The 14,086-nt window shown below is 41.4% G+C and overlaps 1 protein-coding gene across 6 annotated transcripts in view; it reads right to left on the bottom strand.

The window, feature by feature from the left end:
- Positions 1 to 14,086, bottom strand: part of LOC311436108 (bifunctional heparan sulfate N-deacetylase/N-sulfotransferase 3) — an 83,417-nt gene that overhangs the window by 45,398 nt on the left and 23,933 nt on the right. For all 6 annotated transcript variants that reach the window (XM_084517925.1, XM_084517924.1, XM_084517923.1 and 3 more), the window contains 2 exons: positions 8,043 to 8,130; positions 2,443 to 2,597 (listed from right to left, as the gene is read on the bottom strand). In XM_084517925.1, the coding sequence (XP_084374051.1) occupies positions 2,443 to 2,597; positions 8,043 to 8,130 (243 nt within the window). The remainder of the gene's footprint in view (positions 1 to 2,442; positions 2,598 to 8,042; positions 8,131 to 14,086) is intronic.

The following is a 14,086-nucleotide window of genomic DNA, read 5'->3' as shown; positions in this document are numbered from 1 at the left end:
TGCCTCGCTGCTCCTTGATAAGATCCAGGCACCCGATCACACTACACCCATGGAGGATATCGTCTGTGGCTCTGCAGCTGGGGTGCTGCATGCATAATGTGCCAAAGTAGGAATGAGCAAGATCTGTCCTATGGCTTTCAGTACTTGGGGAGATGAAGAACAGCTACACAACCCGTTACACAGCTTTACACTATTTAATTCCATCATCAATATTTAAATTCCTCTTCCTTTTATCTTAATCTCGTCTACTTCATTCAAGCATGCATAAACATCAGAAAGAATAATCTTTATAGAACACAAGAAATTGCATTCTCTAATGTCTCATTTAATCTTCCTCATTCAGCTCTAAACAAATGTCTGAATTTCAAGTTTTCTTTTTTCCCCCACAGGTTTTACAATATGCTGTAATAAATAGGTAATCAAAATCTTTCATTCTAATTATGAGCCTATCATCTTCAATGTATTAGTGCCTCCATTACTTTTCAGTCACTAATGCCCAAGTTGAGCATTTCACATGCATTGTATACGTTTTTTTTTGGATAAATTATATGATTTGCCTCCTCATTTATCTCTTCTCTATTGAGAACACTCACGTATTATCAGTTTATTTCATAGGAGTACTTCTGAGCTCCTTGTCTTCCAAATAAAATCCTTAAATAGCTAGTCATTCTCTACATAGCAATTTTACAGCTTCAGAACACCTGGTAGTACACCTATACGCAACAAAAGCCAACTTGTACTTACAATGGACACAATTAATGGGGGAAACTGCATCTGGTGTAGTCAGAGTGGTCTGAACATGTATTTTTTGCATTAATCAAAAATGCAAGTCACTGTAAAAGTGATCTTCACAGTTACCTAACAGAAAAGACAGTACCGGATTATTAAAATTGTATAAAAAGCTGTAAAAACAAGGAGGTTTGGTGTGAATTATTTTTCTAAAATGTATATTCTCCAAAAGGATGAGAACAGTGTTTCCCTGAGCTATTTTACCATGTGTGTGCCCTGTAGGTGAACACAGCTGTTTACAACTCCCTTAGGTTAGCTCTGGTGAAGTGCTCTATCAATGGGCTGAGGAGCCCCCCAGCTGTTCTGCTGGAAGGATTACTTAACACAACCTCATGCCTCTGGAGTTCCCTTAGTAAAGTAGTGCAAGATCTGTGGGAGAGCTACTTCACTTGAAGTCCAAACCTGGGGACTATTATGCTTCTGCGGCAGAGTAGACCTTCCTCTTCTCTCACATCTCCTGTGCAGTTACACTAACTTCTAAGAGAGGTACCTTCTTCAACAGTGATGGGAGCAGGGAGGAAAATGGAATGTTTACAGAGCAATGGGGAGGAAGGAACCACAGTGGCCATATTACTCCTTGCTAGCACACAGAGCCTACCCAGCATTCAGGAGCTTTTCCAGAAACTGTCATTCCATGGTTACCAGTTTTGGTAATTTTCCTTCATTTTACTTAATCTATAATTTTGATCCCCCAAATAATACCTCACTTCAGTGTGCTTTATATAACTGCCTTTTTCTGGTATTTGCTTCCTCTTCTACCATGTTATCTAGTTTTCTTGCACATGGCAGAAATAATTTAGTCCCCAGAATACTTTTAAATGCTGAAACCAGTCTTTTCAAATAAGTTTAAGTAATAAGGTATATTTATAATCAAATATAATTTAAATTTAGCATCTTCCATTTATCCAAACAAGTAATACACTGTATTACATATGAATGTTATGGTTTGGTTTTACTGTATGCAATTAATTGTTGAGAAGAGATTAGGATGCTTTTTTTAGTATCAGTAGGCCTAAGGATCTGATTTTATTTTTTCCTCTGTTCTCACTGAAGCTTTTTCCAGAACTTTGCTGTAAATAAATAATTAGTAATGGCAATGGCTTTCAAAACAAGTTTTGATAAAGTTGGTCTAAAGGGAATATATGAGATGGTATTAGATATCACCACAGAAAAGCATCTTTGAAAAAGTGGCACACTTCACTAATTTTAACATGCAGTGTTTTCACAGTCATTTGATGTGTTTTGGCAAGAGTATTTATTCTAATCAAGATTTTTTTTTCCCTAATCCAAACAAGAGGTTATTTGGACAAAATTCTATTGAGAAGAAATCTGCACTAGAATATTCTTTTTTTTTTAATGCACCTTTCCAAGACTCGAAAACAGTCATTCTTCACTCTGAAACATTTTTTCTTTTCTTTTTTCTTTTTTTTTAAATAAATACAAACTCAAATTTTTAATTGAGAAGGAAATTCAAACTGTAGAGAAACATAACTTTTATACCACAAAGTGACTGTGAAAATCACTTTATCAAAGATTTCTTTTTTCTATTCATTGGGATTAAAGTAAATTCTACAAGCACTGATTTTCTTACAGAATAGAAAAAGTGCTTTCTGAATGATCAAATTCAATATAAAATGTAAAAATATTACTTACTAAGGCAAATTTTTTGTTGAGGATCATCTGCTCTACCAATGATGATTCATTGTGGAAAAGATGAGGCTGCATGTGACTCCACATATGGGGAAACCACCAAAACTCATCCACAGACCTCAACAACAGGTCATCGCCTTCATCTTCCTCTTCGGTGCCTGCAAAAAAAAAACAAAAAATCTTGAAGTATAGCTTCTACTTATATTATATTATTACAAATACTTGGAAAAGAAGGAAATTGGCAAAATAAAGTTTGACTGTTGAAATTACTAAGAATTTTAAATGTTTCCAAGTATATATTCCCTTTCCTGAAATAACCATACTCAGGTAAAAGACTGAGTCCCATTTCCATGGCATCTTGAATGTATGGCACAACGTTGTTCACAGAATCACAGAATTTCTAGGTTGGAAGAGACCTCAAGATCATCGAGTCCAACCTCTGACCTAACACTAACAGTCCCCACTAAACCATATCCCTAAGCTCTACATCTAAACGTCTTTTAAAGACTTCCAGGGATGGTGACTCCACCACTTCCCTGGACAGCCTGTTCCAGTGTCTAACAACCCTTTCGGTAAAGAAGTTCTTCCTAACATCCAACCTAAAACTCCCCTGGCGCAACTTAAGCCCATTCCCCCTCGTCCTGTCACCAGGCACATGGGAGAACAGACCAACCCCCACCTCGCTACAGCCTCCTTTAAGGTACCTGTAGAGAGCAATAAGGTCACCCCTGAGCCTCCTTTTCTCCAGGCCGAACAAGCCCAGCTCCCTCAGCCACTCCTCGTAGGACTTGTTCTCCAGGCCCCTCACCAGCTTCGTCGCCCTTCTCTGGACCCGCTCAAGCACCTCCATGTCCTTCTTGTAGCGAGGGGCCCAAAACTGAACACAGTACTCGAGGTGTGGCCTCACCAGAGCTGAGTACAGGGGGACAATCACCTCCCTAGCCCTGCTGGCCACACTGTTTCTCATGCAAGCCAGGATGCTGTTGGCCTTCTTGGCCACCTGAGCACACTGCTGGCTCATATTCAGCCGACTATCAGCCATCACTCCCAGGTCCTTCTCCGCCAGGCAGCTCTCCAACCACTCATCTCCCAGCCTGTAGCTCTGCTTGGGGTTATTGCATCCCAGATGGAGGACCCGGCACTTGGCCTTGTTAAACTTCATGCAGTTGGCCTCAGCCCATCGGTGCAGCCTATCCAGATCCTCCTGCAGAGCCTTCCTACCCTCAAGCAGATCGACACATGCGCATAGCTTGGTGTCATCTGCAAACTTACTGAGGGTGCACTCGATGCCCTCGTCCAGATCCTTGATGAAGATATTAAAGAGGACTGGCCCCAGCACCGAGCCCTGGGGAACGCCACTAGTGACTGGCCTCCAACTGGACTTGGCTCCATTCACCACGACTCTTTGGGCCCGGCTATCCAGCCAGTTTCTAAGCCAACAAAGCGTCCACCAGTCCAAGCCAAGAGCAGCCAGTTTCTTGAGGAGAATGCTGTGGGAAATGGTGTCAAAAGCCTTGCTGAAGTCAAGGTAGACCACATCCACAGCCTTTCACTCATCCACCAAGTGCGTCACTTTGTCATAGAAGGAGATCAGGTTCGTCAAGCAGGACCTGCCTTTCATAAACCCATGCTGACTGGGCCTGATCGCCTGCTTGCCCTGCAAGTGCTGCGTGATGACTCTCAAGAGAATCTGCTCCATGAGCTTCCCTGGCACTGAGGTCAAACTGACAGGCCTGTAGTTTCCTGGGTCTGCCCTCCGGCCCTTCTTGTAGATGGGTGTCACGTTTGCTAGCCGCCAGTCAACTGGGACCTCCCCCGATAGCCAGGACTGTTGATAAATGATGGTAAGATGTTCTCACATTCACATGCGGTAGCAATAACATCAGCAATTAAGGGACAGAAGCAGTGTACAAGACTGTTGTGTACAAGACTGTTTAGTACTGAGGACAAATGAAAATATTGACAACTCTTTTTTGGTATTCTGTATCCAAAAGAAATTCACTCTCCAATCAAATTTCTTTTCCTTTTGTTACCTGCGGTATGTGGAACTAATTTTTCTAGCAGCCTTTTCAGAACTTTATGCAAAACACAGCTGCTTCCTCTTCCCCTGCATTCCAGTTACAACCTTTTTAGGAGTTCCCAGAAATCTGCATCTTTGAAGATAAAGAGTGGCTGGAGCCCACCAAGTTATTCTCAGACCCCAGATCTGTCTTTTCAGGTGCTCTCCCTGCCTGTTCCTAATGATGTGGTGCCCTCGCATAGACACTGCAGCAATTTCTAACTGGTGTGCTGATTAATAGGAACTACTCAGGCAGCAGTGTGTAGCTGTGTCGTTCCCCTAGACCTCTGATGCTACAGCTACAGGAAGAAATACGACAGCAACAGGGCCTGACCCCGAGCCAGCTGGCCACTTGGATGCTTGTAAATCCTAGCCTGCAAGAGAAGCAGCTGGTCCCAGCTCCCTGCTGGGACTGGCTCCTTGCCTGCACTCCCTGCCAGGGTGCACCCTGGCTCTGCGTCGAGCAGGGGCTGGCCTGGGCCAAGAGCAGTGCAGAGACTGTTCTGGTAACCTGAGAGCCATGACCACTGCCTTCAGCATTCAGCCCTGGGCCTCAGCTCTGTGCCAGTTAGCAGAGATTTAGCCTGCATCCCTGACAGCACCTCAGGGCTGGGAAGTACCAGGGCCTAATGAGCTGACAGATCAGGACACCAGCTCTTCCACCTCCAAGCTCAGGTATTTATCCTAGTCCCAATCCACTTTTACTGATAGGCCTGTTAAAGGCAGCTATATTTAAACAAAGCCCTAATGGGATGCCTTATAAAGATTGCATAAGCTAAACTTTGACAACCTATTGTTTAACAAATCTTCATGGCGTGCATATTTGTTACTTGTTCCTACTTCTTCCAAAATAGTCAACACAACTTTACAAATCCTTTTTCTCTCTTAGCATTTTGCAATACCTATTGTCTTTTATTCATTTTTTCAGCCCGTGTTTTCTCCATCAGTAAGGTTTTATGCTCATAAACCCTCTAAGCCTATTGCTTTCCCTCATTTCCTTCAACAAACCTTGTCCAACATTCCTTCACTCCTGTGTATTTCCCTTTACCTCAGAGGGAACTAAAGCAATGAAGGAAAAACGTGTGCAAAAGCATGTAATGACGTATCAGTATCTGTTGGATCATCAGATTTTAGGACTCCATGTGGCCCTATGTGATGCTCACATGCTACCAAAGAAAGTGACAGGAGTGGGTAAAGGTTATAAAACAGGCAGGTCAGGGAGAAGAAACTTTTCTTCAAGAAAGGAAGAAAGCCACAGCAGGAGATGGGCTGTAACAGAGCGAGGCTCAGCTCATTCAGTTTACAGCTGGTAACTGGGTCAGTCTGTACTACAAACATGCAATACCTTTGCCAAATCCCGATCAACCAAAAATAGGCAACCCACGTGCATGTTCCCTCCAAAGCATCTGAACTGTCAACTGAGGCAAAAGAAGCAGGCTGGAAAGTACCTTTGCCTGCTGAGAGACTGGCAGGTGACAGGCTTGGTAGCCAGGACCTTTTTGTTGGGCCATTCTAGGCAAGAGAAAGGAGGAAAGGATGGGACTGGATGGAGAAAGTGATGCACTGAATGTGAAAAATTTAAGGCATCTCTGGTCTCTCTGAATTGCGCAGGTGACACCTGGATGGCAGGGGTCAAACATTTAGCGAGTCTAGCTGATCTCTGCTGTACCCAAAAGAAACCTGTGAGGGACTAATCGGTTGTAAATAACTGAATTCTTTCCCTGCCTCTTTTCGTCATGTGGCAAGTAATACTGACCAAGGAGCACAAACACAGAAGGAGTTATACACATCCCTCTGCTACATAACATGCACAGAATCAAGCACAGTCAAGTTCCGTGTTTCTTCAGCTTTGAATCGGGCCTTTTGTTTCCTAGTTTCAGCTAACTCGTTGCTTTGTCTCTTTCATATTACTATCCCTCAGCTATGACATTATCTTGTATTGTCTTCTGTCTCTCTCTTCCAAGCTCTCATGTTGTCCTGTTTTGCATGCATACCTTTTTCTTTGCTTCTTCTATATCACATCCTATTTAATACTTTATCCTTTATTTCTTCATATTACTGCAGTGGCTTATGTGGAGGAATGGTTAAGTGAAGTAGGTCATGTGAATGTTGAGCAACTAGGAGGTCGCGAGCTAAAAAAGTATCGAACGGAGCTCATATGAGTCTGAGAAAGTACGTAACGTCTGGGAGCTAATCAGGCACAAGGACACGATATCTGTTGGTGGTTTGGGAAAGTACTAACTGTGTTATTTCGGTCAATGGGAGTGAGAAACTAGCTGATAAAATAGAGAAATGCACTAACCAATCATGAGCTTAGCTTTTGCAATATGTATGAGCTAATTATATTGAATTAGATAAAAGACGACTGAGCTATCCAATAAATTGAAGTTCACTGATCACTCATATTGAGCGTCTGTGTCTTCCTTCCGTCGACAACAAATGTCCTCGCAACAGGCTTAAGTATAACATTATTTTAATGAATAATATATATTGCTATGGTATCGCTACCGTAGAGGTTAAACTATCCAAACGGACAAACTGGTAGTTCAGAAGATCACTCAGTAAAGTCAATAGGAAATTTTATTTGATCAGTGGAATTTACCACTCAAAAAAGGTCAAGAGGAACTGAATTTTAATAAAGGGGAGGAGGAATTCAAACTGTTCCCCACAGGCACCTACTGCAGGTGATACAACTTACTAAAAATTTCAGATTCCTCATCCTAAGATGCTCCAGCCACCTAAAATTACTACCTAAATTCTCCAGGTGCTCAGGAAATGGTTGCAGAGAAAAATTCATTGCATTACCCTACATGCTTCCCTCTCCCCATTTCCTGGGACAGAAGAGACCCTGTAGTAAGCATCTAAGCTGAGATTTCATGTCCCACACTTTGACTGAAAGCATGAAGAAATGATATGAGATGTTTTTGTGACCCCATCAGAACTGATTCAGTATTATACAATGACACACATGTAACACATACAAAGCATACAGAAAACTGTCATGGACTGCTTTTGCAAATTTTCTTCCTGGCCCTGTGACTCTGGCATTTCTGCACGTCTTGCTGTGCAGGAGGAGAAGGAAACGTTCCTCTTACTCAGGAAACTTAATAGCCTGACAAGACACTTTTCTGAAGGGCTTAGTCTTCTCAGGCTTAGAAACTACAGCTTGGCTCTCCTACGTCCATGTCATTGCTCTCCTTACTGGACTATTACATAAAGCATGAATGCAATCATTTTTTAAGAGAGAAATGTAGCTGCAAAGAGGTATTTATAGACTCTACCCACACGATTATTTCCACAGAGACTTAGCTCAAACAAAAGGTTAATCCAGAATAATAAATTTAGGAGAAAAAAAATGATTTGATAAATCACACAAATTATGTCCCACAGCAACCTGGAAGAAAGAACTTTTTTTTTTTCAGTTATACTAAAATGAAGGAAATTACTCCCTCTACTTAGACTGTTAGTTCCTATCATTCCTATGTCCCTCAGTACTACAAAAAACACCATAAAAATGAAAGTTGCTTTAGTTTTTCATTCTTACCTGTGTGATAGAATTTCCCTGAAAATCCCAGGTTGAAAGTAAAATTTGTAATCTGAGCTCTCAAAAGATTCTGAGTGTCAAGCAGGGCCTGAAAAAGAACATATAACTGTAGCAAACTACATCTGGCACAGAAATTTAATGTAACAACATAAATACTTTTAAAGGCACGTATGTTTCCAGTTTTCTCTCTACAAAAGCAGCACTTTATGTATGACAAAGAAGTTATATTTTAATTACCACTTAAAGATTAAAGACAGGATGCAAACTGCATTATTTTTCTTATAAAGGTGACCAGCTACTAAAAGCTTACTCCCTGGGTCATTAGATGTGGAGACAAAGGTATTTTCACTGGCTTGTGCCTTTCTCTTTACTCAATAAATGTGGAACACAGCCAGGATCAAAACTCAGATCTCGTGTCCCAGACTGCTGCTCTGTTTGCTAGGGTGCATAGCATTTATTAGAATTACTTTTCTCTAGATCAGGTCAAGCACATACACAGCATTTTATTCATGTTTTGAAATTACTGCCAATGAAAGAAAAACACACAGAAAGACAGAAAGAAGTTAAATGAAACCTATTCCACATCAAAGAACTTAATGCTACCCCCAAACTGTGACTCACTTCTCAGACAGTTATCATCCTGGCTGTCAGCATAAATGTACTCGCACTACATTAGTACAAACAAAAAAACAGCATGCAGAAAGAAGGGGGAAAGCTATTACTCATCGGATACAGCTTCACTCTTTGATTTCAATATGCACCCCTTCATCTGTCACTCCCAAGATTTACAGATTACTTTAAGGAGTTATCTCCCAAACTCTCCTACTCTGCTGTCGTTGTTTACTATTTCAATTTTTCAGGGGTAATGGAGAAAATCTAGCTCTCCAATACAAAAAAATACAAAAAGCCAAACCCCTCTGCAAAGCAAGAACAAAACTTAAAACCAAAAAGCCTCCTCTAACATGAGGCCCAGACCACACATTCCTCCAAACAGCCTGTCTTGAGCTCGAGCTGACAGTAGCTACTTTCTGAGCACATTGGGCTCCTTGAGATTTGTGAGACTGCACATAGCACAGCCGAGTCACACGGCCAGCCACAGCACATGGACATGCCCAGGCACTCATGTTGACTGCTACGTAGCAACACCTTGGAAAGAAAGGAAAATTTGTACATCAAAAGTCATAAACGAGTTTTCAAAGTCAACATACAATATACCACAGTTGTTTTAATACACTACTTAAAAACAAGACCCTTGTTGGAAGTAACTCAAAGTGTGTTGTGAAAGGGGTGAGTATTTAAAATCACAAAAGAAATATTAAAATCATCAGAAATTTTCAAAAGTTTAAAGGTGAAGTAGGTATCCCACTCCTTGAATTCAATGACAATTTTCTGCCTTGACATACATGACCCTTTTGACCATTTTCATTGTATTAGCAGCTTACAATTTATATTTTTTAAACCAAAAAGCCAAAGACAACAAAATATTAGCACAGAAATCAAGTCAAGCTTTGGAAATAGGCATAAAACAGTTAAGTTTCTTAAAATACGGCCCTGTTTCACAGACCACAGTGATATCTACCTTATCAGACAATCTTCTGGGCACACAAGCTCTCCTTTGGGTCTTTTAGAGGCTTCACCTACCTCAGTTCTAATAAAAGTACGACCTCTATCTACAAACTCAGTCAAGCCTGCCTCCGTAAGCTCCTGTATCTACACTGCATTGACAAAGCCCAGCAAAGGCTGCCAGTTGCAGGGGCCTGCCCTCCACACTAACCTCTAGAGCCTGAAAGCAGCAGGCACAGAGCTCCCCGTGCACCACAGCGGGTGCCTCTGCCCTGCTCTGCGCTCCCCTTCCAGCGCTGAGTATCTCACCTGGCCCCAGCGACAGATTGCAGCGCTGCCAGAAGGGGAACACAACAGCCAGTCTCTTTACTATCCCATTCATCGCTGTCACAACAGCCCCTCACCTCCGTAGCTTCTTGTCCCTGGCCCCTCCACTGCTGCTGGGACAAGAGGAGCCCTGGGGGAAATGTGGGGTGAGGCCACGGCCCCCTGAGACTGAGGCTGCAGCAGCTCAGCAACCTGTGGCTCCGCCTGGCTCTGGGGGGCTGGTGCTTGAGACAGCCGGTTGGCAGCAACAGGAGAGACAGTCCTTTCATCCCTGTGCTGGAGGGATGCAAAGCTGAATTTTGCTGACACTGCTGGCAAAATATGAGCACTTTCACTCCTGAGTCATCATTAGCACTCGCCTTGTTTTCCATTTTGGCAGACCAGAGCATTAGGCATTAAAACTACATCAATCACAAAGCTAAACCTAGGAAAGAGCCATCACATTTCTGCCTCCCGTGCCCAAAGGCCATTGTATTGGCTTCCCATCATCTTGCCTCTCCCACTGTCCTCTTCAGCACATAGCTCTACCAACAGTGAGAGGAGGCTTCATGGAGCAGTAGCAGTAAGGCAAAGATCATTGTTTTCCAATAGAAAGGAAAGCCTGAAAAATGTCCTGCAAACCATGACCTTTAAAAAGGGATGAGTAAAATGAAGCACAGAACAGAGATCTTTGAAAACAAGCTTGAGCCTTCTGGAGTGGAATATTGCGAGAAATCTTGCACCAGCATAACGAGGACTTTTGCACAGCCGAACTGATCAAGGATCACTGAGGAGGCTCCCTATCCTAATGAAAGGTAGCAAATCTGCAGATGATATTATTAAAACCATCCTTGAGCTGCCGGGAACTGATTCAGTGAAAAATTTATCTTTTTAGCGAGAGGCACAGTTAAAAATGTAGGAGGTAAATGCTATGGCTATAGACTTCTTATATTAACAGTACGTAACTTCAAATGAAAGAGACTCTGAGTACAGCTTGACAGCGAGATGACATGAATGGGCTGTAAAGCTCTGCTCCTCAGAGTCAGGTTCAACAGACCCTGCCAGAAGAATGAAACAGATGTTTAGAAACCCGTCAAAAATATCATACTGAAGGCGTTTGCATAGCAGGGAAGTAGGTTCCTCAGAAACCCAGCAGGGAGGCAGACCTCTGGATTTTCCTGTGCTGTGTGACTTTAAAGAAGTTTAGGGAAAAAATTACATTTGTTATGGTAAAAATTTAGTTACACAGGATAAAGTCAAAGTCACAAATGAACAGATCAGATTGGTAACATGACTTTATTTCTAAATGTGCAATATCAAATATAAAAAAATCTCAAAGCTATCTGCCCCCTTCCCAGCAAACTGGAGGACTACTGTGTGTAGTCTCTGGCTCCAAAACATTTAAATTAAATTCTTCTTTATGGTGTGTTTACTGCCCCTGAGCATCAACCTCTGAACTGTAAGGAACTGTGATTTATTTTTGAGCTGGTGGTCTTATCCTCTACCTTTCTAACATCTTCACAGCTTCCCAGTGATGGAAAAACAGAATGAAAAGAAAGTAGAGGGGCTGGAAATGCTCAAGCTTGGAAGAGCTTGCTGCTGCTCTTCCAGGCATGCTGCAGCCATCCAGCTGACAGGAGAGCTGTGGTTTTGGGTTTGCAAATGGAAGGTGAGAGAAGGGTAGCAAAAAGCCCACCGTGTTTCTGTGATAATGCAATGTAGGGTTTACTTCTTCACTGGGAGTTAGTGTTACTGGTGTAATTATCACTTTCTCACATCCACAGCTGCCTGGTTGCTGCATTTTCTTTAGGGCAGTGGTCACTAAGACGTCTCTCGCTCCGCTCCTGACTGATCTCTTTCCATCACAAACAAAACAAAAAGGAGAGTAACGGAGATCTGGAGTTCACCTGCTACAGAATGAACTTCAAAAGAGAGCCTATTGTCTTTTTGGCCACCTTATTCTCATTAAAACCAACAGGTGGTTTGCTAAAATCTAGCAATGCTGTTTGAAAATGTACCAGCTAATACCAAGGGTGTAGCTGCTCACCTGCTCTATCTGCAAAGAGGGTGTGCAAAAACCTACTGTGAACCATCTTCCGTACAGACAAGCTGAGATAACATTTGAGTTGTCATGCCTATGATTATTTTCTTGGTGACTTGACATTTTACACATTTTTCAGGTTCTAAAAACAAAATGTTAAAACTCATGAAAAATATATAGTAGCAGATGGCAGGGACTATTACTGTGAGTTTCAATTAGAAACACTGAAAGAGAAGCAGGGAGGAGGAAAAGCCTGAAATTTCATTTCTAAATGCTATTCTATACACTTAAGGTAAGCTGGTGATATTTATTTTATGATTGCTTTATGAAACGTCCCTCTAGGTATGAGATGTTACATAAATATGCTAGTAACAAAGAATATATTTTAGAAACTGTTCAGTAAAATCTTCACGTGTTTATAAATAATTATTTAGTATATTTGTTATACTTCCACTGGTACCTGTAAGGAAAATAAAGTGCTGGATGCGTAATCACTATTAGGTACACAACTACAATGGAGTATTTTCTTTTAAACTTTTCCTAGCTCACATATTAGGTTTAGGAAATTTCTTTCTGCAGAAGTCAAATGTGAGAATTCAATATATGCTGAGAGACCCCTTTGTTCTCCAACAGACCAAAACGATCTCAGAAAAGGCCCTGTTACTATCCAATGAATAGATGAAATTTGCCCTGACAGTTTAGAGTTCTCCCAATCCTTGCATCTGACATGTTTATAGTATAATGAAATGAATATAAGAAATCGTGTATGTTGTAAATAAAGTCGGATTCTCAGGTGATTAATCAGCTCAGCAAATGTAAGCTGCTGTAACTGCCAGTGGGATCTCATGAAATTTTGAATTTAAGAGAAAATGGGCTTTAGGATCACAAACAGAGCAGCACGAGCCAAGAGAATTACTATTGAATTGAAATATTCACACAATGAAAATGCATGAGAATCCCTGCCCTCGTATATAGATGGTCTCCTTTCTTGACAACCATAATATTTAGCTCTTCTTATCGCTTTTCATTCAGAAATGTCAGCTATGTTTACAAAATAAACAGTTTTATTTCATTTGTCTCCTCTTGCAGAAAGGACAGAGACACAGACAGATGACATGGGTTGTCAAAAGCTTTTGCTCACGTAAATCAGCAGTAAAGCCAAGAACAGAACTCCTATTGCCAAACTTGCTTCCCGTCTCCATAGCCAGGAAACCATTCTTCTTCATATACCTCCTTGTATGATTTCACTTTACAGCCTGTCACAGAGATACCAGAAGTGTCAACTTGTCTTTGGTAAACAGACAGTAGCAATTTCCTCAGCATCAACAAATTTTTCAAACCCAAACATCTTGGCTGATCCAACAAAGTTGGGAATGCTAACTCTGTTCTACAGAAAAGGAACTATTGTGTATTTCTGTAGTCATACCAACATATTTATGACTATTTTCTTCCTCAAGAGCTGTTGGAGAACTTAGACACCTGAAAAGCAAAACAGTTCATAACACTTCATTTTACTTGTAATCACTTAACTAAATTGGCAAGGAAATAGACATAGCCTCACAATGCTGCAGCATTAAGATACTCAACTTCAAATTAGTACCTGCTTTCATGCTGGTAAGAAAAAGAAAGCTTCATAATTTTCCAAGAATGTCTGACCTTTCTTCTCCTCCTTTTTTCCAGGAAAAAAGTCTCATTTCCAGAACGTTTGCTTTACTGTTTCATATTACATTAGGAATTACTTCGCTTCTTACGTCATACTGGCTCTTAAAAGGCAAGGATTTTCTGAAAAGCTAGAACAATTTAGTAAGTATAGTGTGAAAGCACGTGAGTGCTTTAACCTATGTTAAGCCCTGCAAGAGAGAAGAAACAGAACTAAAGCTACTTTGACTTCTGACTGGAGGTCTTAATATAGGGCTTTAATGAGCTGTAACTGATGTGATGTGCTTTTACTGTACACTTCTAATGCCATTGTTTTGCCTTTCCTGAGCTTGTCCAAGCTCTGAGGAAAGCTCTGCAACTGAAGCTGTCTGGGTATGTACAAGCACACCACCTGCCTCCCTTCATCCTTCCTTCCTGCAACATCCAACCTTTCCTAAAGTTCCTATCCACATTGCAAATTCACTTGCTTAAGAGA

This window comes from Aythya ferina, assembly GCF_964211825.1.
Source record: "Aythya ferina genome assembly, chromosome: 4".
Taxonomy (NCBI): Eukaryota; Metazoa; Chordata; class Aves; order Anseriformes; family Anatidae; genus Aythya; species Aythya ferina.
This window is presented reverse-complemented; position numbering and strand designations above follow the sequence as displayed.